Source organism: Salmo salar, chromosome 01, assembly GCF_965601325.2.
Source record: "Salmo salar chromosome 01, fSalSal1, whole genome shotgun sequence".
Classification (NCBI taxonomy): domain Eukaryota; kingdom Metazoa; phylum Chordata; class Actinopteri; order Salmoniformes; family Salmonidae; genus Salmo; species Salmo salar.
The window spans coordinates 47265803-47292132 of record NC_138291.1 but is presented as its reverse complement, the minus strand read 5'-3'; the positions used below and the strand labels follow the sequence as shown (position 1 = coordinate 47292132).

Below are 26330 nucleotides of genomic sequence, written 5' to 3'. Positions count from 1 at the left end.
TGGAATCTTTGCTATCGTCAATTTATTCCAAGATCAGCATGCATGTAAGTTAGTGCTTCAAAGTCCCTGTGGTAAGGTTAGCGATAAACTGAACAGAACTACACTCTCTTCTACCATTGTTTTAAATATATTTAATGGTCTCGTCGCAAGGGAACTTTTATTTATATATTTTATTTCACCTTTATTTAACCCGGGTAGCAAAGATTATAGCAAACACCACTGAATTGGTGCTCGCTAGCTTTGCAAATTCAGCTATTGTTAGAAGCCAGCCAATATGAAGCAAACGATTAAAATTACAAAAGGTTGCAGCATATGTTGTGTAAATGGTGAACTCATACAGCTGTCAACTCTTGTCACTGCAATCCGTTTCACATTTGCTAGCTACCTTTTTAGATCGAAGCCCATATAGAATGATAGAAGATAAGATGATAGAAGCCCATCTCCTACTGTAAATAACCTACATACTGTGTGTGTGTGTAGCCAACCAGGTAGAAAAATGGCAGAAAAATGGCAGAAAAAAGACGGACATTAGAGTATTTTTCAGTACACCAAAACGCAAAGTAAGAACCCTAGTAGCCTAATATCTCAAAGACTAGTTGATAAAATGTTCATAAGAAAGAAATGAAATTCTAATGGAAATGTTTCACAATGATGTCATTAGGCAGAGCAGGCAACAGATGGCACACAGACAGCAGAGTTGGGGACAGATATGCAGAGACAGGGAGTCTCAGGTAAGTTTGTCTTTGTTTGGCAACATTATGAAAGGTTGTCAATTTTTTTGACTTGTAAAATAGGAACATAATTGGAAAATGCCATGGATACCCCCACTCTCAACTTAAACTGGTGACTGAACTAAGATTTGTTAAAGGCAATGGTATTGCTGTTGTGATTAGTTGTGTAGTTTTGGGTACCGATAGTTAGGAGTACGGCAAACACCTTATTTCTTTGGTTCCTCAATATACATTTACCATATTAAACGTAGGCTATGTGTTACAGCAGTACTTTTGGTGTCCCCCTCAGGAATTGCTCTTGAGAAAATGTAATGTAATTGTCCCCTCCAAAGTTGATATCAGATTTTCGCCCCTGTCTTGACTTGTGAACTTTGCAGGTGTTTCTGATTAATAAACAATGCCATGCTGGTGGGTGGTACTATTTTAAATAAAACCCAGCTCAACAAAACAAAAAAATAAAATGCACGTCATTTTATAGGGAAAGATACGTCGTAGGCAAGAATTTGCACGAAGCCAGCAGTTTGGTTCAACTAAAGATTGATTAAAACGACGACTTATTGACTTACATCGTAACACAAACAAATCAGTCTCTGATCTCCTTTGGACAGGCTGCAGCTATGATCAATAACCACAACCACCCAGACTCCGGGCTGAATCCACTGTAGGTACACAACCATGCAAGCACATGAATGAACAAATAAGTATTTTTGACTGTGTTTTCCTTGTAGACTGCCGTGATCAGCTATGACTACATGACATCTCTGAAACATGTGGAGTATGGATCAGAGGAATACTGGGCGCTCAAATCCCAGGTAAGGCTAGGGCTTGGCTATATGACCCAAATATCGTGTGTGTGTGTGTGTGATTTCTTTTTTATGGTATTTTATGTTTAAAAAAAAATCTAAATATGCTTCATGGCTAGTGCATGACCCTCGGGTTGAAACACATACGTTATAAGTGATTTCAATGTGGCTTTCACCATTCTGATTTGTTTTATACTGGCTACCGAACTTCAAACAAATCATTTTCAGCATTTTTGTAAATCTCTTCATTTCCTGTACTTTTGTTTCCTCCTCCACACTGTGCCATGCAGAGATGCATGGTATGGGCAAAACACCTAGGCCTAGTATATTGGTGAATTGTTGTTGGAGTCATGGAAATAGAATGATTATTCAAATTTGACATAGTAAAACAAATAAAAATGTGTAAAAAAAATGATAAAGGATATTATATGCTGAAACCCTCATATTAAACACCAATGGTATTCACTAAATTGATGGTTCATGTATGATGTTTTACAGCTTTGTCATTAAATCTTGTGATTTCTTAAAAAATATTTTTTTAAATCATCTTAAATGATCATATTTTACATGTGATAAGGCCACACAGAGGGCGAAGGTCATTACAGACAACTGTGATAATCTGAAGTACCCAAAAGGACCACTATATGTTTTGTGATGGATTACATACAATCCTTGAAAAATACCTGCGTTCTGGTAGGTAATTGGTAAACTTCGTATGTTTGCAACCCTAGTTGGATTATTGTGTGCTGCACTTTGAATACACCGAGTACGTTTACATGCACACTAATAAATCGATATTAAACTGTAAACACCAAACTTTGCTTATCTTAATCGGTGTGAGGTCAAAATCGAAGTAAGCATATGCTGCTAATTATTTTAAAATTATTAGGACATGTAAACAGCTTAATCAGTGTTCCTATTGTGTATTTGATCTGCGCATGTGCCAGCACTGCACCGGTAGCGCAAGCCTCTTACAGTATTTGCGAGTGAAGTGAGTTCGGGAAAAACAAAGTATGCAATTTAGAAATAGTTTTCACATACAAACTTTATACTCTATGTCCGAACACCGAATCAATAGGCTTCCCAAAAATCAACATGGTAACGGTGGTAGAACGTTTGTTTTGATTGCCGATTTTCTGCATTTCAAGTAAAGATTCACCCATTTTTGAATGTTATATTGTTTTTGTGCCTCTATGAGCGATGTTAAATCGATTCCCTGAGTCATTTCATGTGTATCTGAGCTATTGCCGTTCAAGTCAGAAATTCGGCCGTTATGACGTAGCATTGCGATAAACGCTCTCACTACATGATCACGAAAACGTCTGTCATACATGTCAGATGGCCGATGTCATTACATTTTAGTCATTTAGCAGACGCTCTTATCCAGAGCGACTTACAGTAGTGAATGCATACAGTTCATAAATTATCTATATTTTTTTTGTACTGGCCCCCCGTGGGAATCGAACCCACAACCCTGGCGTTGCAAACACCATGCTCTACCAACTGAGCCACGCGGGAGGCTGTCTTCTCTTGAATTAGCCATTGGTTAGATTTGAGCAATATTTCTAACTAGAGAAATGTAATTTAACAGAGGGTCTAACACCTTTCTGCCTCTTCAGTCCAGAGTTCATTGCATGGTGCCGTTACGCATGTGTCGTGGTAATGATTTCTAAAAAAAACAATTGAACTTTATTAATTACTGCAGTACTGGAGCGTTAACGGTCACCCAATGGTGTAGAGTTAAAGCCCAATTAAACAGGATTCGGTTACAACTCTTTTATAGTCTGAGTCCTTGTGACAAAGAACAGATACGGGAAATTATACAAAGGTACATTGTGCTCTCACGCAACAGACATCAAGATTTACATTGCGCCACATAGCCGTCGCTAGTTCACGTACTGCTTGTTTATAGAGAAATACTAAGCCCTTACCTCAGAATGATGGAGTCCAGTATTCATCTGCCATATGGGATAAATAAACTGGAGATTGGGTCACCCTGGCACTGACAGACAGGCACACAGACACTAATCATGGAATGTTGTTTTATCACCAAGCCATTGTAAATCGACAGTCAGCGTTATATCTCAAACACATGAGTTCTAAGAACCCTATTCTGTTGCCTCTAAGAAAAACAGTGTGAATGTACTAATGTATCAATACATTATAATATAAAAGTAATGTTGTAATTCTACGACAAATGTCAGACTACTCTGAGGCACATCGATCTGCAGGTTGAACATTGTGAGAATGTAAATTGGTAGTGCATGGTATTTTGTTCTATACAAGATAAAGGGAAAGGGGGATACCTAGTCAGTTGTCCGACTGAATGTATTCAACTGAAATGTGTCTTCCGCATTTATCCCAACCCCTCTGAATCCGAGAGGTGCGGGGGGCTGCCTTAATCGACATCCAAGTCTTCGGTGCCCAGAGAATTGCATTGTGGGTTTCGTAGTCAACTTGAGCTGAAACACATTTTAACAACGATTTTCACGTTGCTACCAAACTTATTATTAAAAAAAACTAAATGAAACATTTCTTCACAAACATTGTTCACATTAGTGTTGTGGAACAGCGCATTCGGAAAGTATTCAGATCCCTTGACTTTCTCCATTTTGTTACGTTACAGCCTTCTTCTGTATTAAATAAAACAATTTCCTCATCAATCTACACACAATACCCCATAATGACAAAGCAAAAACAGGTTTTTCGACATGTTTGCAAATGTATTAAATAAAAACTGAAATACCTTAAGTATTCAGACCCTTTGCTATGAGACTCGAACTTGAGCTCACGTGCATCCTGATAACATTGATCATCCTTGATGTTTCTACAACTTCATTTGGAGTCCTCTGTGGTAAATAAAATTGATTTGAACATGATCTGGAAATGCACACACCTCTCTATATAAGGTCCCACAGCACAGATGGTGAATGTCAGAGCCAACACCAAGCCATGAGGTCGAAGGAATTGTCCGTAGAGCTCCAAGACAGGATTGTGTCGCTGCACAGATCTGGGGAAGGGTACCAAAAAAAGGATGCAGCATTGAAGGTCCTCAAGAACACAATGGCCTCCATCATTCTTAAATGGAAGTTTGGAACCACCAAGTCTCCTCCTAGAGCTGGCGGCCCGGCCAAACTGCGCAATCGGCGGAGAAGGGCCTTGGTCAGGGAGGTGACATTTTACGTCATTTAGCAGACGCTCTTATCCAGAGCGACTTACAAATTGGTGCATTCACCTTATGATATCCAGTGGAACAACCACTTTACAATAGTACATCAATATATATTTTTTTTGGTGGGGTGGGTTAGAAGGATTACTTTATCCTATCCCAGGTATTCCTTAAAGAGGTGGGGTTTCCAGAAGGACAGCTATCTCTGCAGCACTCCACCAGTCAGGCCTTTATGGTGGAGTGGCCAGCCAGAAGCCACTCCTCCAGTAAATGGCACATGACAGCCCACTTGGAGTTTGCCAATAGGCACCTAAAGGACTCTCAGGCCATTTACAAACAAAACTCTCTGGTCTGATGAAACCAAGATTGAATTTTTTGGCCTGAATGCCAAATCCATTTTAGAATAAGGCTGTAATCTAACAATGTGGAAACACTGTAGCTGTACACTGTAGCTAGCGAACATATTCATGCTTTGCCTATTCCTCTCTTTATAAGATACCATTACACAAACAACATGCATATACCAGCACTGGTACCGTGCTATATTAGATACCTATGTTTGCTCTGACTCTTAAGTACATTTAGCAAGGTAGCTAAATTCAAATCAAAGAAATGTTTATTTGTAACATGCGCTGAATACAACAGGTGTAGACCTTACTGTGAAATTCTTACTTACAAGCCCTTAACCAACAATGCAGTTCAAATGTAGTTAAGAAAATATTTACAAAATAAACTAAAGTAAACAAATGTAAGATTTTTTTTTTTAAGTAATAATTAAATAACGAGGCTATATACAGGGGGTACCGGTACCCAGTCAATGTGCAAGGATACAGGCAAGTTGAGGTAATTTGTACTGCAGGTAGGGGTAAAGTGTCTATGCATACATAATAAACAGTGAGTAGCAGCAGTGTAAAAACAACTTAATACGATGGAAATAGGTCCCTAGCGGAATAACACAAATGACACTTGTTATAAAAGAGAGAGAGAGACAACACTTGGATACATTTAGGAACTACGCTCACAGTAATCCTAATACGTTGCCCCGAGCTGCCGCCCGTTTGGGTAAGTACAGTGAGGGGGGGAAAAGTATTTGATCCCCTGCTGATTTTGTATGTTTGCCCACTGACAAAGAAATGGTCAGTCTATAATTTTAATGGTAGGTTTATTTGAACAGTGAGAGACAGAATAACAACAAAAAAATCCAGAAACGCATGTCAAAAATGTTATAAATTCTTTTGCATTTTAATGAGGGAAATAAGTATTTGACCTCCTCTCAATCAGAAAGATTTCTGGCTCCCAGGTGTCTTTTTATACAGGTAACGAGTTGAGATTAGGAGCACACTCTTAAAGGGAGTGCTCCCAATCTCAGTTTGTTACCTGTATAAAAGACACCTGTCCACAGAAGCAGTCAATCAGATTCCAAACTCTCCACCATGGCCGAGACCAAAGAGCTCTCCAAGGATGTCAGGGACAAGATTGTAGACCTACACAAGGCTGGAATGGGCTACAAGACCATCGCCAAGCAGCTTGGTGAGAAGGTGACAACAGTTGGTGCGATTATTCGCAAATGGAAGAAACGCAAAAGAACTGTCAATCTCCCTCGGCCTGGGGCTCCGTTCAAGATCTCACCTCGTGGAGTTGCAATGATCATGAGAACGGTGAGGAATCAGCCCAGAACTACACGGGAGGATCTTGTCAATGATCTCAAGGCAGCTGGGACCATAGTAACCAAGAAAACAATTGGTAACACACTACGCCGTGAAGGACTGAAATCCTGCAGCGCCCGCAAGGTCCCCCTGCTCAAGAAAGCACGTATACATGCCCGTCTGAAGTTTGCCAATGAACATCTGAATGATTCAGAGGACAACTGGTGAAAGTGTTGTGGTCAGATGAGACCAAAATGGAGCTCTTTGGCCTCAACTCAACTCGCCGTGTTTGGAGGAGGAGGAATGCTGCCTATGACCGCAAGAACACCATCCCCACCGTCAAACATGGAGGTGGAAACATTATGCTTTGGGGGTGTTTTTCTGCTAAGGGGACAGGACAACTTCACTGCATCAAAGGGACGATGGACGGGGCCATGTACCGTCAAATCTTGGGTGAGAACCTCCTTCCCTCAGCCAGGGCATTGAAAATGGGTCGTGGATGGGTATTCCAGCATGACAATGACCCAAAACACACGGCCAAGGAAACAAAGGAGTGGCTTAAGAAGAAGCACATTAAGGTCCTGGAGTGGCCTAGCCAGTCTCCAGATCTTAATCCCATAGAAAATCTGTGGAGGGAGCTGAAGGTTCGAGTTGCCAAATGTCAACCTCGAAACCTTAATGACTTGGAGAAGATCTGCAAAGAGGAGTGGGACAAAATCCCTCCTGAGATGTGTGCAAACCTGGTGGCCAACTACAAGAAACGTCTGACCTCTGTGATTGCCAACAAGTGTTTTGCCACCAAGTGCTAAGTCATGTTTTGCAGAGGGGTCAAATACTTATTTCCCTCATTAAAATGCCAATGAATTTATAACATTTTTGACGTGTTTTTCCAAATAAAATAAAAAAACATGTTATTTTTTAAATTGTTGTTCTCTTTCACTGTTCAAATAAACTTACCATTAAAATTATAGACTGATCGTTTCTTTGTCAGTGGGCAAACGTACAAAATCAGCAGGGGATCAAATACTTTTTTCCCTCACTGTAGAAATGCATGTATTTACATGTTGAAGGTCTTCCTTCGTTGTGTATCTCTGTTGGACCCAGGCCTTTGTGAAAAGGGTTTGATTGGGCCTTCTCCTTAAGTGTAAGGCTCTGATTGTTCGCTAGAGGTCACAATGTCTTTTCTTAGTTGTCTGTTTACTTTCACTCGGTCTAGAAAAGTGGTCTTCTGAGGACAGCTAATCAGCCATGTCGATAATCCCCAGAGGGGTGATGAGCAGTGTAGTCGACGATAATTGAAGAGAATAACAGGATGGTCTTACTTAAATTCCCTTTCATACATGAAGGGAACATTTTGGCATTTGCTGTATGGTTGATGAGAAACTCCATATTGCAAATGTACGGTCCCTTACTAGACGTCTGCGAATGTTTGTAAAATTTGCGGATGGTGGCGGGCCGTGCACCGGGGCCAGATCTTCCGGCAAGTCATCGAACAAAGTCTCTCGGATATTCGGTTTCCGTTTTCTAATAATCATATTGCAAATGTACAAAACATCACCTATCATGACGTGGCCTTTTCTCCTAAACGGAAAAGACGAAACTTGGTGAGCATAGGTTTGGCATAATGGGCAGTTGGCCCCGAACAAGATGGCGTCTAGGCCTCAATGCTTTTTGAGTTAAGGCCATTTTTCAGGGATTAAAGGTCAAAAACGAAACTAGAGCGCTAATTTGTCCACTTCACGTCAAAGTACATGAACCTACGGTGTCAGGAAAAAAAGAACCAGCCATTTTATATATCGTAATTTAAGAGAAATTGTACAATGTACAATTGGTGATGTAAAAAAAAAAAAAAAAAACATTTTCCTCCAAAAAGTTACAGATCCAGTTGCAGCGTGTTCAGATGAATCCGTTAAGGCGGGTTTCGGAGCGCTGCGAGATATTCTGTGATTTTTCTAAAATAACAAACCACTCGTTCAACCCTTTTGTAAATAAGTCGGTTCTTAACGTAACGACTTAAAACTCAATATTCTATAAGAGCCTACCCCAAGGAGGATATTTGTTCACTTTCCACTTCCTGTGTCAACCGGAAGTGCCTTAAAATGGTGTCATAGGGGCTGTTTCGAAGGGTTAAAAAGGTCAGATCTTTTGAAAACTTCATATGTATGATTAGGCAACCCTCATGAACTGTAAATCAGTCTTTTCTCCCAACAGATGTCAAAGAAAAGCACACACACACACACACACACACACACACACACAGCAAGGATGGAGTAACACAGTGCGGTGCTTAAAGACACACACAGAGCCTGCAATGGCATTACCATTCTCTCTACGCTGTGCCGAGTTCAATGAGATGTCCCGCTTGACCGTATCTCGCTCGGTCTGAGCGCAGCGACCGTGAGAAAAAGTAGGCCCATAATGAAGACTAGCACTAAATTTCAAGTGCTTTTGTCCTAGGTGTGTCATCTGATGAAGATCATCAAAGGTTAGTGCTGCTAGCGGAACACCTGCTCCAATATCCAAAGATAGGCGTGGCGCGAATTACAAATTCCTCAAAAATCCAAAAACTTCAATTTTTCAAACATATGACTATTTTACAGCTATTTAAAGACAAGACTCTCGTTAATCTAACCACACTGTCCGATTTCAAAAAGGCTTTACAACGAAAGCAAAACATTAGATTATGTCAGCAGAGTACCAAGCCAGAAATAATCAGACACCCATTTTTCAAGCCAGCATATGTCACCAAAACCCAGAAGACAGCTAAATGCAGCACTCACCTTTGATGATCTTCATCAGATGACAACCCTAGGACATTATGTTATACAATACATGCATGTTTTGTTCAATCAAGTTCATATTTATATCAAAAACCAGCTTTTTACATTAGCATGTGACGTTCAGAACTAGCAAACTTCCGGGGAATTCGCTAACATTTTACTAAATTACTCACGATAAACGTTCACAAAAAGCATAAGAATTATAGATACAGACCTCCTCTATGCACTCGATATGTCCGATTTTAAAATAGCTTTTTGGTGAAAGCACATTTTGCAATATTCTAAGTACATAGCCCAGGCATCACGGGCTCGCTATTTAGACACCCGGCAAGTTTAGCACTCACCATAATCATATTTACTATTATAAAAGTTTGATTACCTTTTGTTGTCTTCGTCAGAATGCACACCCAGGACTGCTACTTCAATAACAAATGTTGGTTTGGTCCAAAATAATCCATCGTTATATCCGAATAGCGGCGTTTTGTTCGTGCGTTCCAGACACTATCTGAAATAGTAAAGAAGTGTCGCGCGCATGGCGCAATTCGTGACAATAAAATTCTAAATATTCCATTACCGTACTTCGAAGCATGTCAACCGCTGTTTAAAACCAATTTTTATGCCATTTATCTCGTAGAAAAGCGATAATATTCCGACCGGGAATCTGCAATAAACTAAACAGCCGAATTAAAATACTCCACGGGGGCTAATCGCGCACGCGCCTCACTCCATTATCATCTTATTCAAGTGTCCCATTAGGTGACAATCTGTTTCAGCCTGAGGCTTCCTCGTCAACCTTCATGATTTTCCCGCGTCCTGAGAGCCTATTGGAGCCCTGGGAATTGTCACGTTACAGCTAAGATCCTTACTTTTCAATAAACAGATGCAAGACGCACGACTCCTTGTCAGACAGGCCACTTCCTGCATGAAACCTTGTCAGGTTTTTGCCTGCCATAGGAGTTCTGTTATACTCACAGACACCATTCAAACAGTTTTAGAAACTTCAGGGTGTTTTCTATCCAAACCTGAACAATAATATGCATATTGTAGCTTCTGAGTTGGTGTAGGAGGCAGTTAAAAATGGGCACATATTTTTTCCAAAATGCTCAATACTGCCCCCTAGCCCAAACAGGTTAAGGACAAGTAAAAAAAGAAATATGACAAAAGTATGTTCATACAGTTCTTATACATTTATAATTGGAAAATATTGAAAGAATTTTGAAAAACGGTCCAGAAAGTAGTTTTTTAAGGGGGTGATACGTTTTTGAATTTTTTTCCATATTTTCTCAATTTTACTCTTGGGTCTTGACTTGTGTTACATTTGCAATAAGAACATTTACGGTGGAGCGCGCTCGCCATCTATTGGATTTTTGCTGTGTGACACTTGGCATTTGCCAAATGACATTTGCAATATGTTTTGAATGAAACGGCGTCCAAATGAGTGGTATTGTACATCGTGTATATGTTTCGTACGGTGCCAATAAGATCCCATTCATTTTTGTCCATTTCAGGGGTGTCTTCCCTTACTTAGATACAGTACTTAGAAAAGCTACTCAACCGTAACATTGATTGGGTGTGGCTCAGTTGGTAGAGCATGGTGTTTGCAACGCCAGGGTTGTGGGTTCGATTCCCACGGGGGACCAGTACGCGAAAAAAAAAAGTATGAAATGTATGCAATCACTACTGTAAGTTGCTCTGGATAATAGCGTCTGCTAAATGACTAAAAAGTAAAAAATGATTGTTAGAGGCAACACCTCGTGTTGATTTTCAGGGTTGTGACCATTGGAGATCTAGTTGCAGCTTGAGTCCTAGTCTGGTATGTTAATTCTTAACTCAGTCTTTTACCCACTTGGGTAAAAAAGGGTGTTTTCTGTCATCCTGGCACGCTCTCTGAGCTCCCTCGGGCATGGCTAGTTACTTGCAAAGTATCATCAAAACTGTCTTGTTAGAAAGGAACATGAATTTAGTTATCTTAACAAAAATATTCTCTTCATCCTTTATTTCCTACACAACAGAAATGATGTAAACCTGACATGGTGTGAAAGCTCTTTTAAAAGTGGTATAAAAAAAATAGTAATCTCTCGTCATTCCCCACATTCGGATGTTGAAAATATTATCCCAGTATTCCCTTTTTGACGTTAAGTTTTTGGGCGGCAAAATCTTCTGTAACAGTGAATCCAATACTAGAGACAAAAGGAGTCGTCTGCTGCATGCAATTTACAATTGGTGTGAGGTCATAAAACCCACACACCAATTCCTCTTCCCTTCTGTGGGTGAGAGGGCCCAGTAGACATTAATCCATTTTAACCTGATCTTTGGATCCTCACAGGAGAGTCATGACCGTATCATACCTCATCTGACCACTTTCGTATTGAGCGAGTCACTGGTACTGCCTGCTTTAGTTTTTCCTTGTAAGCAGGAATCCGGAAGATAGAATTATGGTCAGATTTGCCAAATGGAGGGCTAGGGAGAGCTTTGTGTGTGTCTCTGTGTGTGGAGTAAAGGTGGCCTAGAGTTTATTTATTTATTTTTTTTTTTATATTTTTTTTTATAATTTTTTTTCTGGCTGCACATGTGATATGCTGGTTAAATTAGGCACAATGGATTTAAGTTTTCCTGCATTAAAGTCCCCGGCCACTAGGAGCGCCACTTCTGGATGTGCTTTTTCTTGTTTTGCTTATGGCTTTATACAGTTGTTTGAGTGCAGTCTTAGTGCTAGCATCGGTTTGTGGTGGTAAATAGACGGCTGCGAATAATATAGATGACAACTCTCTTGGTAGATAGTGTGGTCTACAGCTTATCATGAGGTACTCTACCTCAGGCGAGCAATACCTCGAGACTTCTTTAACATTAGACATCACGCACCAGCTGTTATTGACAAATGGGGACACACCCCTGCCCCTCGTCTTACCAGACGTAGCTGTTCTGTCCTGCTGGTGCATAGAAAACCCAGCCAGCTCTGTATTATTCGTGTCGTCGTTCAGCCACGTTTCGGTGAAACATAAGATTTTACAGTATTTATTGTCCCGTTGGTAGGATAGTTTTAATCATAGATTATCCATTTTATTTTCCAATGATTGCACGTTGGCCAATAGTACGGATGGTAGTGGGGGTTTACTCACTCACCTACGAATTTGCAGAAGGCAACACAACCTCCGCCCCCTCTTTCTGCATCTTTTCTTCTAGCAAATGACAGGGATTTGGGCCTGGTCTCGAAAGTAGTATGTACTTTGCATCAGACTCGTTAAAGATAAAATCTTAGTGAGTAATCGCTGTTCTGATGTCCAGAAGTTATTTTTGAGACTGTACTGTAGCAGCAACATTATGTACAAAATAAGTTAAAAATAAGGCAAATAAACAAATTAGCATAGTTGGTTAGGAGTAGAGGTTGACCGATTAATCGGCATGGCCGATATTAATTAGGGCCGATTTTCAAGTTTTTATAACAACCGGTAGGTAATTGCCCTTTTTGGATGCCGATTATGGCCGATTTTACTTTGCAATCCACGAGGAGACTGCGTGGCAGGCTGACCACCTGTTACGCGAGTGCAGCAAGGAGCCAAGGTAAGTTGCTAGCTAGCATTAAACTTATCTTATAAAAAACAATCAATCTTAACATAATCACTAGTTAACTACACATGGTTGATGCTATTACTAGGTTAACTAGCTTGTTTTGCATTGCATATAATCAATGCGGTGCCTGTTAATTTATCATCGAATCACAGCCTACTTTGCCAAACGGGATGATATAACAAAAGCGCATTGCTGAAAAAAGCACAATCTTTGCACAAATGTACCTAACCATAAACATCAATAGCTTTCTTAAAATCAATACACAAGTATATATTTTTTTTAAACCTGCATATTTAGTTAAAAGAAATTCATGTTAGCAGGCAATATTAACTAGGGAAATTGTGTCACTTCTCTTGCGTTCTGTGCAAGCAGTCAGGGTATATGCAGCAGTTTGGGTCGCCTGACCATTTCTTCCTAACAAAGACCGTAATTAATTTGCCAGAATTTTACATAATTATGACAACACATTGAAGGTTGTGCAATGTAACACCAATATTTTGACGTTTCCGTATTTCACTGAAAGAATAAACGTTTTGTTTTTGAATTGATAGTTTCCGGATTTGACCATATTAATGACCTAAGGCTCGTATTTGTGTGTTTTATTATATTATAATTAAGTCTATGATTTGATAGAGCAGTCTGACTGAGCGGTGGTAGGCAGCAGCAGGCTCGTAAACATTCATTCAAACAGCACTTTCCTGCGTTGGCCAGCAGCTCTTCGCAATGCTTGAACCACAGCATAGTTTATGACTACAAGTCTATCAACTCCCGAGATTAGGCTGGCAATACTTTAGTGCCTATAAGAACATCCAATAGTCAAAGGTGTATATGAAATACAAATGGTATAGAGAGAGAGTCCTATAATAACTACAACCTAAAACTTCTTAACTGGGAATATTGAAGACTCATGTTAAAAGGAACCACGAGCTTTCATATGTTCTCATGTTCTGAGCAAGGAACTTAAACGTTAGCTTTTTAACATGGCACACATTGCACTTTTACTTTCTTCTCCAACACTGTGTTTTTGCATTACTTAAACCAAATTGAACATGTTTCATTTATTTGAGACTAAATAGATGTATTTATGTATTATATTAAGTTAAAATAAGTGTCCATTCAGTTTTGTTGTAATTGTCATTATTACAAATCTATATATAAAAATTGGCCTTTAAAAAATAATAATAATCGGTATCGTTTTTTTTTGGGGTCCTCCAATAATCGGTATCGGCGTTGAAAAATCATAATCGGTCAACCTCTAGTTAGGAGCCTGTAAAACAGCAGCCATCCCCTCCAGTGTCATTCAGTTGTAATAGCCAGCTTACTAGCGATAAACATTAGCAGCTAACAATATTTATTTGAGCCACAACTTGCAAAGAAAAGACAAACTAGCAGACAGTAAGATACATAAACTAATAGTTTAATTATGGAACGCTTGTGGAAAGCAGCATGTCATCAACATCTTGTTGCATCCATCTGACCATGCAGACTGCAGAATGAATGGCAAGGAAGTGCTTGTAACTCGGGTCGAGCAACTGCTCTCTCCTTGAGTGACGGGGCATGGCTTGGTGTGGGAATCGGCAAGCAGCCGGGGGAGAGAGAGGGAGAGAAAGACAATTTAATCAGCAAACGGAGTAAACCATAAAAACTGAAATTACATGCGTCTGATGATACATTGGAATTATACAATGACTGAGGTTAAAGTGCAGACTGTCAGCTTTAATTTGAGCGTATTTTCATCCACTTCTACATTAATGTGGATGCTTACATGATTACGGATAGTCCTGAATGAATCGTGAATAATGATGAGTGAGAAAGTTAGACACACACATCATTCCCCCAAGACATGCTAACCTAACAGGGGAGGTTAGCGTTTGTTTTTTGTTTTTTGGGGGGGGTGGTGGTATGATTCATTCCGGACTATCCATAATCATGGTAGCATCCACATTAATGTCGAAGTGTTTAGAAACATTCTATTCTTCACAATAAAAGTGACTCCACAATACATTGTTTACCATTAATTTATATTGGGCACCAAATAATCTGAAACACAACCAAAACAAACAGCAAATGCATCCAACAAGTTTGTAGTCACAAGCTTGATGTAATCATTGCGTATGAGGAATATGGGACCAAATACAGCACTTTTTACTACTTTAATACACAAGTGAATTTGTTCCTATTCTTTTGGTCCCCTAAAATGGGGTGGACTATGTACAAAACGTGCTGTAATTTCCAAACGTTTCACCCGATATTTATGAAAATACCCTCAAATGAAAGCTGACAGTCAGCACTTTAACCTCATAGTTGTATGAAGTGCTGGAGTACAGAGCCAAAACAACATTTTGTCACTGTACCAATACTTTTGGAGCTCACTGTATGTTGTGAGAGTATTGTTGTGAACTGACGTGGGCCTTGAAATGCAAGAGTTCAGGATGAGCTTTTATTCCCTGCTACCAGAAACCTCTTGACATACTACACTAATTCCGTCACTGTAGCCCACCTCTCTGCTGTGATCGGTGCTTTGTTTGAGTGCGAGACCTAGGACCAGGTGATGCTGATGGTTCGTGTAGAGTTTACCTTAGATACTTTGTATGAATTTGGCTTCTTTCGTTTTTTTTTCTGAGTAAAGACAATGCAGAGCTGACTTCCACCTCATTTCTGCCGCATCGATCCACCTCATTAGCCTCTTCTGAAGCTGAACTCGACGCAGCTCAGATTCTTATAATTCCTTTCAACAGATTCTCCCTTTTTTTAGCAAATGGTGAAATTACCGGGGATAGAGTATGAAAGGGGGTTTATTTTGAAAGGGAGGATGGTTGCGGAGGCTTGTGAGACTTCTGAGGTGAATTCAGTGTGAGAGTGTAGAAGCGGAGGGGGATAAAAGCTAGTGCTTAAAGGGCTAACGTGACAGCCACGGTGTAAACACTTTAGCTCTGCCTCTCCAGATACCTGACCCATACAAGACCTCTGTTAGCTTCTTCTACACTACTCCTCTCTCTCACTCACTCACTCACTCACTCACTCACTCACTCACTCACTCACTCACTCACTCACTCACTCACTCACTCACTCACTCACTCACTCACTCACTCACTCACTCACTCTCACACACACAACTGCACACTTCTTTTCACACTCTGTTTCTCCTATTGTCACACCGACTCAGTCATCCCATGTATCCCATAATGTCTCTCTCACCACCCCTTCTCCTCTCTCTCACGTTCTCTTCCTAACTCTCTTTCTCTATGCAGGCATCAGAATGCAATTTTTAAACCGTCAAAGATTTTCTGACCTTTTATAATTCAGTAGCAAATAGGTATTTTACCCTGCACAGGCTGTGCCTCTTATTCTCACTGCAGGGGCTCACAGGTGCTCACACACACAGATACCCTCATACATGCTGTCATATGTAATTTATTCTCTGTTACCAAGCACACCTTTGAAGATCCCATTAGGGAAAACAAACAAGTTTGAAGTTATTAAGTGTAAATACCGGATAACCATGTTTTGTGCCATTTTCAGTTCCCCTTTTAAAAACGCCAAAGCCCGGCTCAGACAGCAACACTCAGCCGACCCACACTCTGAAAGGTCAAAGTATCTCACCTGTGCTGCTGTGTGTGTTTGTGTGCCACTTGAGGGGTGCGATGAACCCTGAAGAGCGTGGTTCAACATGACTGCCTTGGCCAGGGTGTGTGTGTGTGTGTGTGTGTGTGTGTGTGTGTGTGTGTGTACAGAGGGATAGGGAGACACACATGCACCCTCTGGGCCCTCTGGTCAAGGCTGGCTACACACTCTGATTAGAATTAATGCAGGGCTGTGATTTAATCCAGAGAGGCGGTCTGCTGCCTGATTATGATGAAGCCATGGCGGTGAGGAAGTGTGTGTGTGTGTGGCCTTGTGCCTTTTTTACCTTCATTATGCTGTCCTTTCCTCTGTTTTAAGGAAGGTTTATACTTTGTCTAACGACATGTCTGTCTCAAAACTACATTTAATTTATACTCCTGTCGAATGTTTTTGGACTGACTGTTTTGGATTGTCACAGGGACATGAAAAAAGTTTCTCTGTTAGTTACCGGCAACTCATTTGTCATATTTGCCAGAAAGCCATAGTAACAAGGTGGTGCAGGCGTTGTAAAATTGTAAACCGGTAGATTATTACTGTGTTAATGCTGACGTGTGTGTACTCTATATAGATTAAAGACAGATTGCCTGGTGTTTGTCTTTATCCTGTGGATTTCATGGACAGTCACATAAAAATAGATTGGACATTAAATTGTGTAGCCTAGCCCTCAGCTAAACCATGTGCAGATGTAGTGGCTCAGGTATTGAGCTTGTGTCGTTAGAAGATTTTGTAACTTGCAGATTGTGTAGTGTGTACTGTTCCAGACATTGTGTTGCCTTAGCTGTAGTGGGGTGTTGTCCAGGTGTTGTTAGCTCTAGTGTGTCATTGACTCAGATGTTGTGATTCCCAGGTGCTGTAGGTTCGGTACTAACCGGTCCATGTGAATGCTTGGGTAATGAGCTTTGTTCCACACAGTTAGCTCACTCGCGCTCTCTCTTTTCTCTATCCCTCTCTCCCCCTGCCTATCTGTGGCGCAGGGGCCAGCTGCTCAGTGCTCTTGTTGAAGAGGTTTCGTCAACAGCCACTTACCGAGCCAGCCACTCTGACTCTCTCTGGCAGGCCTCATCAAAGGTTGTCTGGAGCACTGAGGGCCATTCATTGACAATTAAGACCTTATACAGACAGCCAAGGGAAGGTTTGGGGCCTCATGGATGAGCTAGCTAGGGATTATTAGTGTTCATTGGGGTGGGTGTGTGTGTGTCTAGTGGGGGTGAGGGGTAGGGGGTGCGCTTGTTTGATGTCTCATAAGGGCCAGGAGTTTTTCCTCCTAACTATGTGACTTGAAGAGGAAACACTTGGGGCTCTAAGGGGAGTATTTATTCCACATGCATGTAGGGATTGTTACAGTTGAGTAGGGATAGGCAAGGCAGGGATTGTTAGTCAGCGTCAAGGGGGTGGATGCACTGGTTTGATACAAACTGTAGGTAGTTATTAGGCCAACAAACATCAAAGGCTGTCTTTGAACATAGATGAATCTCTGGTTTCCTTATTAAACCCTGACTGCTGTAAACTCATTTAGGACTCCACCTTGGCATGGGACATTTTCTTTCACCTTACTTCGTAGTTCGCAGGTCTGTTTGTCAGTCGATGAGAATAATTTAAATGGCCTTTGTGGCGTGCGTGTGTACTTGCGTGTGTGTGTGTGACGCGTACGTACAGCACCAGTCTGGACACACCTATTCATTCAAGGGTTTTTCTTTATTTGGACTATTTTCTACATTGTAGAATAATAGTGAAGATATCAACATTATGAAATAACACATGGAATCATGTAGTAACCAAAAAAGTGTTAAACAAATTAAAATATATTTTAGATTCTTCAAAGTAGCCACCCTTTGCGTTGATGACAGCTTTGCACACTCTTGGCATTCTCTCAACCAGCTTCACCTGGAATGCTTTTCCAACAGTCTTGAAGGAGTTTCCACACATGTTGAGCACTTTTTGGCTGCTTTTCCTTCACTCTGCGGTCCAACTCATCCCAAACCATTGATGTCTTCACTATTATTGTACAATGTAGAAAATAGTAAATATAAAGACAAACCCTTGAGTGAGTAGGTGTGTCCAAACTTTTGACTGGTGCTGTACATACGCATCACACACAGAGAGACAAGCATGCCACAAAGGCCATTTAAATTATTCTCATGGACTGGCAAACAGACCTGCAAGGTGAAAGAAAAGACATTTGGTAAGAAAAGTCCTAAATGAGTTTACAGCAGTCAGATTCATCTGTGGCTTCCTTATTAAACCCTATGTTCAAAGGTAGCCTTTTGATGTTTGTTGGTTTGAGATCGGGTGGTTGTGGAGGCCAAGTCATCTGATGCAGCACTCATCACTCTCCTTGGTCAAATAGCCCTTACACAGCCTGGAGGTGTGTTGGGTCATTGTCCTGTTGAAAAACCAATGATAGTCCCACTAAGCACAAACCAGATGGGATGGCGTATTGCTGCAGAATGCTGTGGTAGCCATGCTGGTTAAGTGTGCTTTGAATTCTAAATAAATTACCAACAGTGTCACCAGCAAAGCACCATCACACCACCACCTTCATGGTGGGAACCACACATGCGGATATCATTCACCGTTCACCTACTCTGCGTCTCAAAGACACAGCGGTTAGTACCCAAAATCTCAATTTGGACTCATCAGGCCAAATGACAGATTTCCACATATCTAATATCCATTGCTCGTGTTTCTTGGCCAAACAAGTCTCTTTTTCTTATTGTTGTGGAAATCTGTCTTCATGTAATGATGGACTGTCGTTTCTCTCTGCTTATTTGAGTTGTTCTTGCCATAATATGGACTTGGTCTTTTACCAAATACGGCTATCTTCAGTATACTCAAACGCATTAAGAAGGAAAGAAATTCCATAAATGAACTTTTAACAAGGCACACCTGTAAATTGAAATGCATTCCAGGTGACTACCTCATTAAGCTGGTTGAGAGAATGCCAAGAGTGTGCTAAGCTGTCATCAAGGCAAAGGGTGGCTACTTTGACGAATCTCAAATATATTTTGATTTGTTTAGAACTGGTTACTACATGATTCCATATGTGTTATTTCATAGTTTTGATGTCTTCACTATTATTCTAAACCCTGGAATAAGTAGGTGTGTCAACTTTTGACGTGCGTGCCTGTGTGCGTGGGTGTGACGAGAGGAGGCTGAGCAGACAGAGTAGTGAAACCTCACTTGTCTGCTGTCGGATTTCTATTCCTTCCCTCGACTCCCTCAGCTGGGGCTTTTTCACTGCTCACAAGTCAATAGTCAGCCATTTCTCTAGTTCACACCGCTATCTTTGTCACTTGCAGTAGAGGAAAAACTGAGACAGAAAACAGAGAGGAGGTGGAGGGCGGGATGGGGAGACAGACAGACAGACAGACAGGGAGAGAAGGCAACATTTTTAAATCAATAATTAATTTCTTCCACAGCAGACTTAGTCAGCAGTTGTTTGGGAACAAGGAATTGAATTGGTAACAGTAAATCAAAACAAATTCATTCAAGGTTTATTGTTTGCGTACACAGATTTGCTGGTGTTATAGCAGGTGCAGCGAAATGCTTATGTTACTAGTTCCAACAGTGCAGTAGAATGTCTCACAAATAATATAAACAAGAAATCAAGAAATTACAGAATTTCCAATTAGTGGACTTGCTAGGGATGAGACGTGAGGTGACTGACTGCTGTTATCTTCTGCTTATCTAAAATGGCCGCCTGGGAAGGCCAGTGTCATCTACAGTCTTGGTGCTAAAAAGGCTCTTGTCAGTCATGGCTTTTTGCGTACTGGTAGCCTTTTTAAATGCTATCAATTCGTTGAGTGTCGTGTCTGTCAGGCACACAGTTTTTAAACCGCTACTGCTTTCAGGCGTAAACCAAAGTCTTTATTGGCTAGGCTAAGTATCGCCTCTACAGTATACTGATATCTTTTCCCAGTGTGTCTGGAGAGAGTGTCTGACCATCTGTACTCTCCCTCCCAATTTCACTTTAGCCCCTTTTATAGATCAGAGGCTGTGGGGAGCAGTGTTATGAACACACACACACACACACACACACACACACACACACACACACACACACACACACACACACACACACACACACACACACAAATCAGGTCAGAGCAGTAGGATATCGGCAATCTGGGCCGTTGTGATTACGATGCGTGATACCTGGTGTTACCGTGACAACAACAACAGTAAAAACACATAGAACAGCGTAGCACTACAGCCTTACTTCGTTATTCATCACCTCCAGGGGTGCTGCTGTCGGTCTCTCTCTCTCTGAAAGCAGCTGTGTGTAATGTATTTTCTCTCTAGCTGTAGGAGGATGTGGGGTACATCTCTAGCTGTAGGAGGATGTGGGAGGGTGGGGGGTACATCTCTAGCTGTAGGAGGGTGGGGGGTACGTCTCTGGCTGTAGGAGGGTAAGGGGTACGTCTCTAGCTGTAGGAGGGTAAGGGGTACATCTCTAGCTGTAGGAGGGTAAGGGGTACATCTCTAGCTGTGGGGATGTGGGGTACGTCTCTAGCTGTGGGGATGTGGGGTACGTCTCTAGCTGTGGGAGGGTGGGGGGTACGTCTCTAGCTGTGGGGATGTGGGGTACGTCTCGAGCTGTAGGAGGGTGTGGCGTACGTCTCTAGCTGTGGGAGGGTGGGGGGTACGTCTCTAGCTGTGGGAGGGTGGGGGGTACGTCTCTAGCTGTGGGAGGATGTGGGGTACGTCTCTAGCTGTGGGAGGGTGTGGGGTACGTCTCTAGCTGTGGGAGGGTAAGGGGTACGTCTAGCTGTGGGAGGATGTGGGGTACGTCTCTAGCTGTGGGAGGGTGGGGGGTACGTCTCTAGCTGTGGGAGGATGTGGGGTACGTCTCTAGCTGTGGGAGGATGTGGGGTACGTCTCTAGCTGTGGGAGGATGTGGGGTACGTCTCTAGCTGTGGGAGAATGTGGGGTACGTCTCTAGCTGTGGGAGGATGTGGGGTACGTCTCTAGCTGTGGGAGGATGTGGGGTACGTCTCTAGCTGTGGGAGGATGTGGGGTACGTCTCTAGCTGTGGGAGGATGTGGGGTACGTCTCTAGCTGTGGGAGGATGTGGGGTACGTCTCTAGCTGTGGGAGGATGTGGGGTACGTCTCTAGCTGTGGGAGGATGTGGGGTACGTCTCTAGCTGTGGGAGGATGTGGGGTACGTCTCTAGCTGTGGGAGGATGTGGGGTACGTCTCTAGCTGTGGGAGGATGTGGGGTACGTCTCTAGCTGTGGGAGGATGTGGGGTACGTCTCTAGCTGTGGGAGGATGTGGGGTACGTCTCTAGCTGTGGGAGGATGTGGGGTACGTCTCTAGCTGTGGGAGGATGTGGGGTACGTCTCTAGCTGTGGGAGGATGTGGGGTACGTCTCTAGCTGTGGGAGGGCGGGGGGTACGTCTCTAGCTGTGGGAGGGCGGGGGGTACGTCTCTAGCTGTGGGAGGGCGGGGGGTACGTCTCTAGCTGTGGGAGGATGTGGGGTACGTCTCTAGCTGTGGGAGGGCGGGGGGTACGTCTCTAGCTGTGGGAGGGCGGGGGGTACGTCTCTAGCTGTGGGAGGGCGGGGGGTACGTCTCTAGCTGTGGGAGGGCGGGGGGTACGTCTCTAGCTGTGGGAGGGCGGGGGGTACGTCTCTAGCTGTGGGAGGATGTGGGGTACGTCTCTAGCTGTGGGAGGGCGGGGGGTACGTCTCTAGCTGTGGGAGGATGTGGGGTACGTCTCTAGCTGTGGGAGGGCGGGGGGTACGTCTCTAGCTGTGGGAGGGCGGGGGGTACGTCTCTAGCTGTGGGAGGGCGGGGGGTACGTCTCTAGCTGTGGGAGGGCGGGGGGTACGTCTCTAGCTGTGGGAGGGCGGGGGGTACGTCTCTAGCTGTGGGAGGGCGGGGGGTACGTCTCTAGCTGTGGGAGGGCGGGGGGTACGTCTCTAGCTGTGGGAGGGCGGGGGGTACGTCTCTAGCTGTGGGAGGGCGGGGGGTACGTCTCTAGCTGTAGGAGGGCGGGGGGTACGTCTCTAGCTGTAGGAGGGCGGGGGGTACGTCTCTAGCTGTAGGAGGGCGGGGGGTACGTCTCTAGCTGTAGGAGGGCGGGGGGTACGTCTCTAGCTGTAGGAGGGCGGGGGGTACGTCTCTAGCTGTAGGAGGGCGGGGGGTACGTCTCTAGCTGTAGGAGGGCGGGGGGTACGTCTCTAGCTGTAGGAGGGCGGGGGGTACGTCTCTAGCTGTAGGAGGGCGGGGGGTACGTCTCTAGCTGTAGGAGGGCGGGGGGTACGTCTCTAGCTGTAGGAGGGCGGGGGGTACGTCTCTAGCTGTAGGAGGGCGGGGGGTACGTCTCTAGCTGTAGGAGGGCGGGGGGTACGTCTCTAGCTGTAGGAGGGCGGGGGGTACGTCTCTAGCTGTAGGAGGGCGGGGGGTACGTCTCTAGCTGTAACAGCCTCTCCCCTGCATCATCTCACACCTACTGTACCTGGCTGCTTGCTACACTGGTCTCTCTCTGTCTGTTGTGGCAGTCACTCTCTGTTTCTCTAAAGGGAAGAACAGGGTGTCAGAGTGAGAGAGGAGAGCAGCAACCCCCTACACTCAGCACAGTGCCCATCCTTCTAACCTGCCTGCTGTGTGTGTGTGTGTGTGTCTCAGGGCCCATGCTGTGTGTGTGACCTGCTGTAGTTCAGGGATGAGTGGGTAACCAGCTGCTGTTGTCTGGGAGGAGAGATACACAACAGAGGTACTAATCAGACCCAAAGGCCCCTGCTCCCTTACACACTACTGCTACACACTGGCGGTCGTGTGTGTGTGGGAGTGAGATTAAGAGTGCAGTTTAGGGATTGTTTATGAGTTAGTGAGAGGGATAGATCATTCAGAAATGCGAGTGACCGCTGTCCATGGTGCTGAAATGAAAAGGTAATGGTGATTCATTTTGATGACTGACATAAAGAAAGAAAGGGTGCATTAGCTATATCCTCTTAACATTGGGGTTTAGGCCAGATTGTTTTACTCTCCTGGTAGAACTGGGTTGATGTACTTTGTAATAATAGTGCTTCAGTCCTCCACTTGAATGACTGCAGATACAGACTACTCTACAACCCCAGTAGATCCCACTAACCACATGGTTATCAGTCTGCATGACTGGGTCCTCCTTATACTCATGCAGCTCTGTTGCTCTCTTCCTTAAAGCATTCTCCTTAAAACTTACAAGCAGCGCCTGGCTAACGTAGTGTTTTCAAGCAGTGTGTGAATGAGTGGGCTGGTCCAAGTGCGAGAGACTTTCCCAGCTTCCAATCTGATCAACTCCGAGTAAGAGACAGAGAGAGGGGAAAGAGACAGAGAGAGGGGAAAGAGACAGAGAGAGGGGAAAGAGACAGAGAGAGGGGAAAGAGACAGAGAGAGGGGAAAGAGACAGAGAGAGGGGAAAGAGACAGAGAGAGGGGAAAGAGACAGAGAGAGGGGAAAGAGACAGAGAGAGGGGAAAGAGACAGAGAGAGGGGAAAGAGACAGAGAGAGGGGAAAGAGACAGAGAGAGGGGAAAGAGACAGAGAGAGGAGACAGAGAGAGGAGAAAGAGACAGAGAGAGGAGAAAGAGACAGAGAGAGGAGAAAGAGACAGAGAGAGGAGAAAGAGACAGAGAGAGGGGAAAGAGACAGAGAGAGGAGAAAGAGACAGAGAGAGGAGAAAGAGACAGAGAGAGGGGAAAGAGACAGAGAGAGGGGAAAGAGACAGAGAGAGGGGAAAGAGAGAGGAGAAAGAGACAGAGAGAGGAGAAAGAGACAGAGAGAGGAGAAAGAGACAGAGAGAGGAGAAAGAGACAGAGAGAGGAGAAAGAGACAGAGAGAGGAGAAAGAGACAGAGAGAGGAGAAAGAGACAGAGAGAGGAGAAAGAGACAGAGAGACGGAGAGAGGAGAGAGAGACGGAGAGAGGAGAGAGAGAGGAGAAAGAGACGGAGAGAGGAGAAAGAGACGGAGAGAGGAGAAAGAGACGGAGAGAGGAGAAAGAGAGAGAGACAGAGAGAGAGAGAGGAGAGAGGAGAAAGAGACAGAGAGAGGAGAAAGAGAGAGAGAGAGGAGAAAGAGAGAGAGAGACAGAGAGAGGAGACAGAGACAGAGAGAGGAGACAGAGAGAGAGACGGAGAGAGGAGAAAGAGACAGAGAGAGGAGAAAGAGAGAGAGACAGAGAGAGAGAGAGGAGAGAGGAGAAAGAGACAGAGAGAGGAGAAAGAGAGAGAGAGAGGAGAAAGAGAGAGAGAGACAGAGAGAGGAGAGAGACGGAGAAAGAGACAGAGAGAGGAGAAAGAGAGAGAGAGACAGAGAGAGGAGACAGAGACAGAGAGAGGAGACAGAGAGAGAGAGGAGACAGAGAGAGAGAGGAGAGAGAGAGGAGAGAGGAGAAAGAGACGGAGAGAGGAGAAAGAGACGGAGAGAGGAGAAAGAGACGGAGAGAGGAGAAAGAGACGGAGAAAGAGACAGAGAGACAGAGAGAGGAGAAAGAGACAGAGAGACAGAGAGAGGAGACAGAGACGGAGAGAGGAGAAAGAGACGGAGAGAGGAGAAAGAGACAGAGAGAGGAGAAAGAGAGAGAGACAGAGAGAGAGAGAGGAGAGAGGAGAAAGAGACAGAGAGGAGAAAGAGAGAGAGAGAGGAGAAAGAGAGAGAGAGAGGAGAAAGAGAGAGAGAGACAGAGAGAGGAGACAGAGACAGAGAGAGGAGACAGAGAGAGAGACGGAGAGAGGAGAAAGAGACAGAGAGAGGAGAAAGAGAGAGAGAGACAGAGAGAGGAGACAGAGACAGAGAGAGGAGACAGAGAGAGAGAGAGGAGAGAGAGAGGAGAGAGGAGAAAGAGACGGAGAGAGGAGAGAGGAGAAAGAGACGGAGAGAGGAGAAAGAGACGGAGAGAGGAGAAAGAGACGGAGAGAGGAGAAAGAGACGGAGAAAGAGACAGAGAGACAGAGAGAGGAGACAGAGAGGAGAAAGAGACAGAGAGAGGAGACAGAGACGGAGAGAGGAGAAAGAGACGGAGAGAGGAGAAAGAGACGGAGAGAGGAGAAAGAGACGGAGAGAGGAGAAAGAGACGGAGAGAGGAGAAAGAGACGGAGAGAGGAGAAAGAGACGGAGAGAGGAGAAAGAGAGGGGAAAGAGACAGAGAGAGGGGAAAGAGACAGAGAGAGGGGAAAGAGACAGAGAGAGGGGAAAGAGACAGAGAGAGGAGAAAGAGACAGAGAGAGGAGAAAGAGACAGAGAGAGGAGAAAGAGACAGAGAGAGGAGAAAGAGACAGAGAGAGGAGAAAGAGACAGAGAGAGGAGAAAGAGACAGAGAGACGGAGAGAGGAGAGAGAGACGGAGAGAGGAGAGAGAGAGGAGAAAGAGACGGAGAGAGGAGAAAGAGACGGAGAGAGGAGAAAGAGACGGAGAGAGGAGAAAGAGAGAGAGACAGAGAGAGGAGAGAGGAGAAAGAGACAGAGAGAGGAGAAAGAGAGAGAGAGAGGAGAAAGAGAGAGAGAGACAGAGAGAGGAGACAGAGACAGAGAGAGGAGACAGAGAGAGAGACGGAGAGAGGAGAAAGAGACAGAGAGAGGAGAAAGAGAGAGAGACAGAGAGAGAGAGAGGAGAGAGGAGAAAGAGACAGAGAGAGGAGAAAGAGAGAGAGAGAGGAGAAAGAGAGAGAGAGAGGAGAAAGAGAGAGAGAGACAGAGAGAGGAGAAAGAGAGAGAGAGAGGAGAAAGAGAGAGAGAGACAGAGAGAGGAGACAGAGACAGAGAGAGGAGACAGAGAGAGAGACGGAGAGAGGAGAAAGAGACAGAGAGAGGAGAAAGAGAGAGAGAGACAGAGAGAGGAGACAGAGACAGAGAGAGGAGACAGAGAGAGAGAGGAGAGAGAGAGGAGAGAGGAGAAAGAGACGGAGAGAGGAGAGAGGAGAAAGAGACGGAGAGAGGAGAAAGAGACGGAGAGAGGAGAAAGAGACGGAGAGAGGAGAAAGAGACGGAGAAAGAGACAGAGAGACAGAGAGAGGAGACAGAGAG

At 43.9% G+C, this 26330-nt stretch overlaps 1 protein-coding gene and 1 non-coding gene across 3 annotated transcripts in view; one reads left to right on the top strand and one right to left on the bottom strand.

The window, feature by feature from the left end:
- Window positions 1–26330, top strand: part of adck1 (aarF domain containing kinase 1) — a 175856-nt gene that overhangs the window by 16908 nt on the left and 132618 nt on the right. The window contains exons 3-4 of one of the 2 annotated variants that reach the window (XM_045718532.2): window positions 662–731; window positions 1460–1543. In XM_045718532.2, coding sequence (XP_045574488.1) covers window positions 662–731; window positions 1460–1543 — 154 coding nt within the window. The remainder of the gene's footprint in view (window positions 1–661; window positions 732–1459; window positions 1544–26330) is intronic. The other variant, XM_014196121.3, reaches the window with a different exon arrangement.
- trnaa-ugc (transfer RNA alanine (anticodon UGC)) lies at window positions 2980–3055 on the bottom strand. Its single transcript has one exon. It is a non-coding gene; the product is annotated as a tRNA-Ala (tRNA).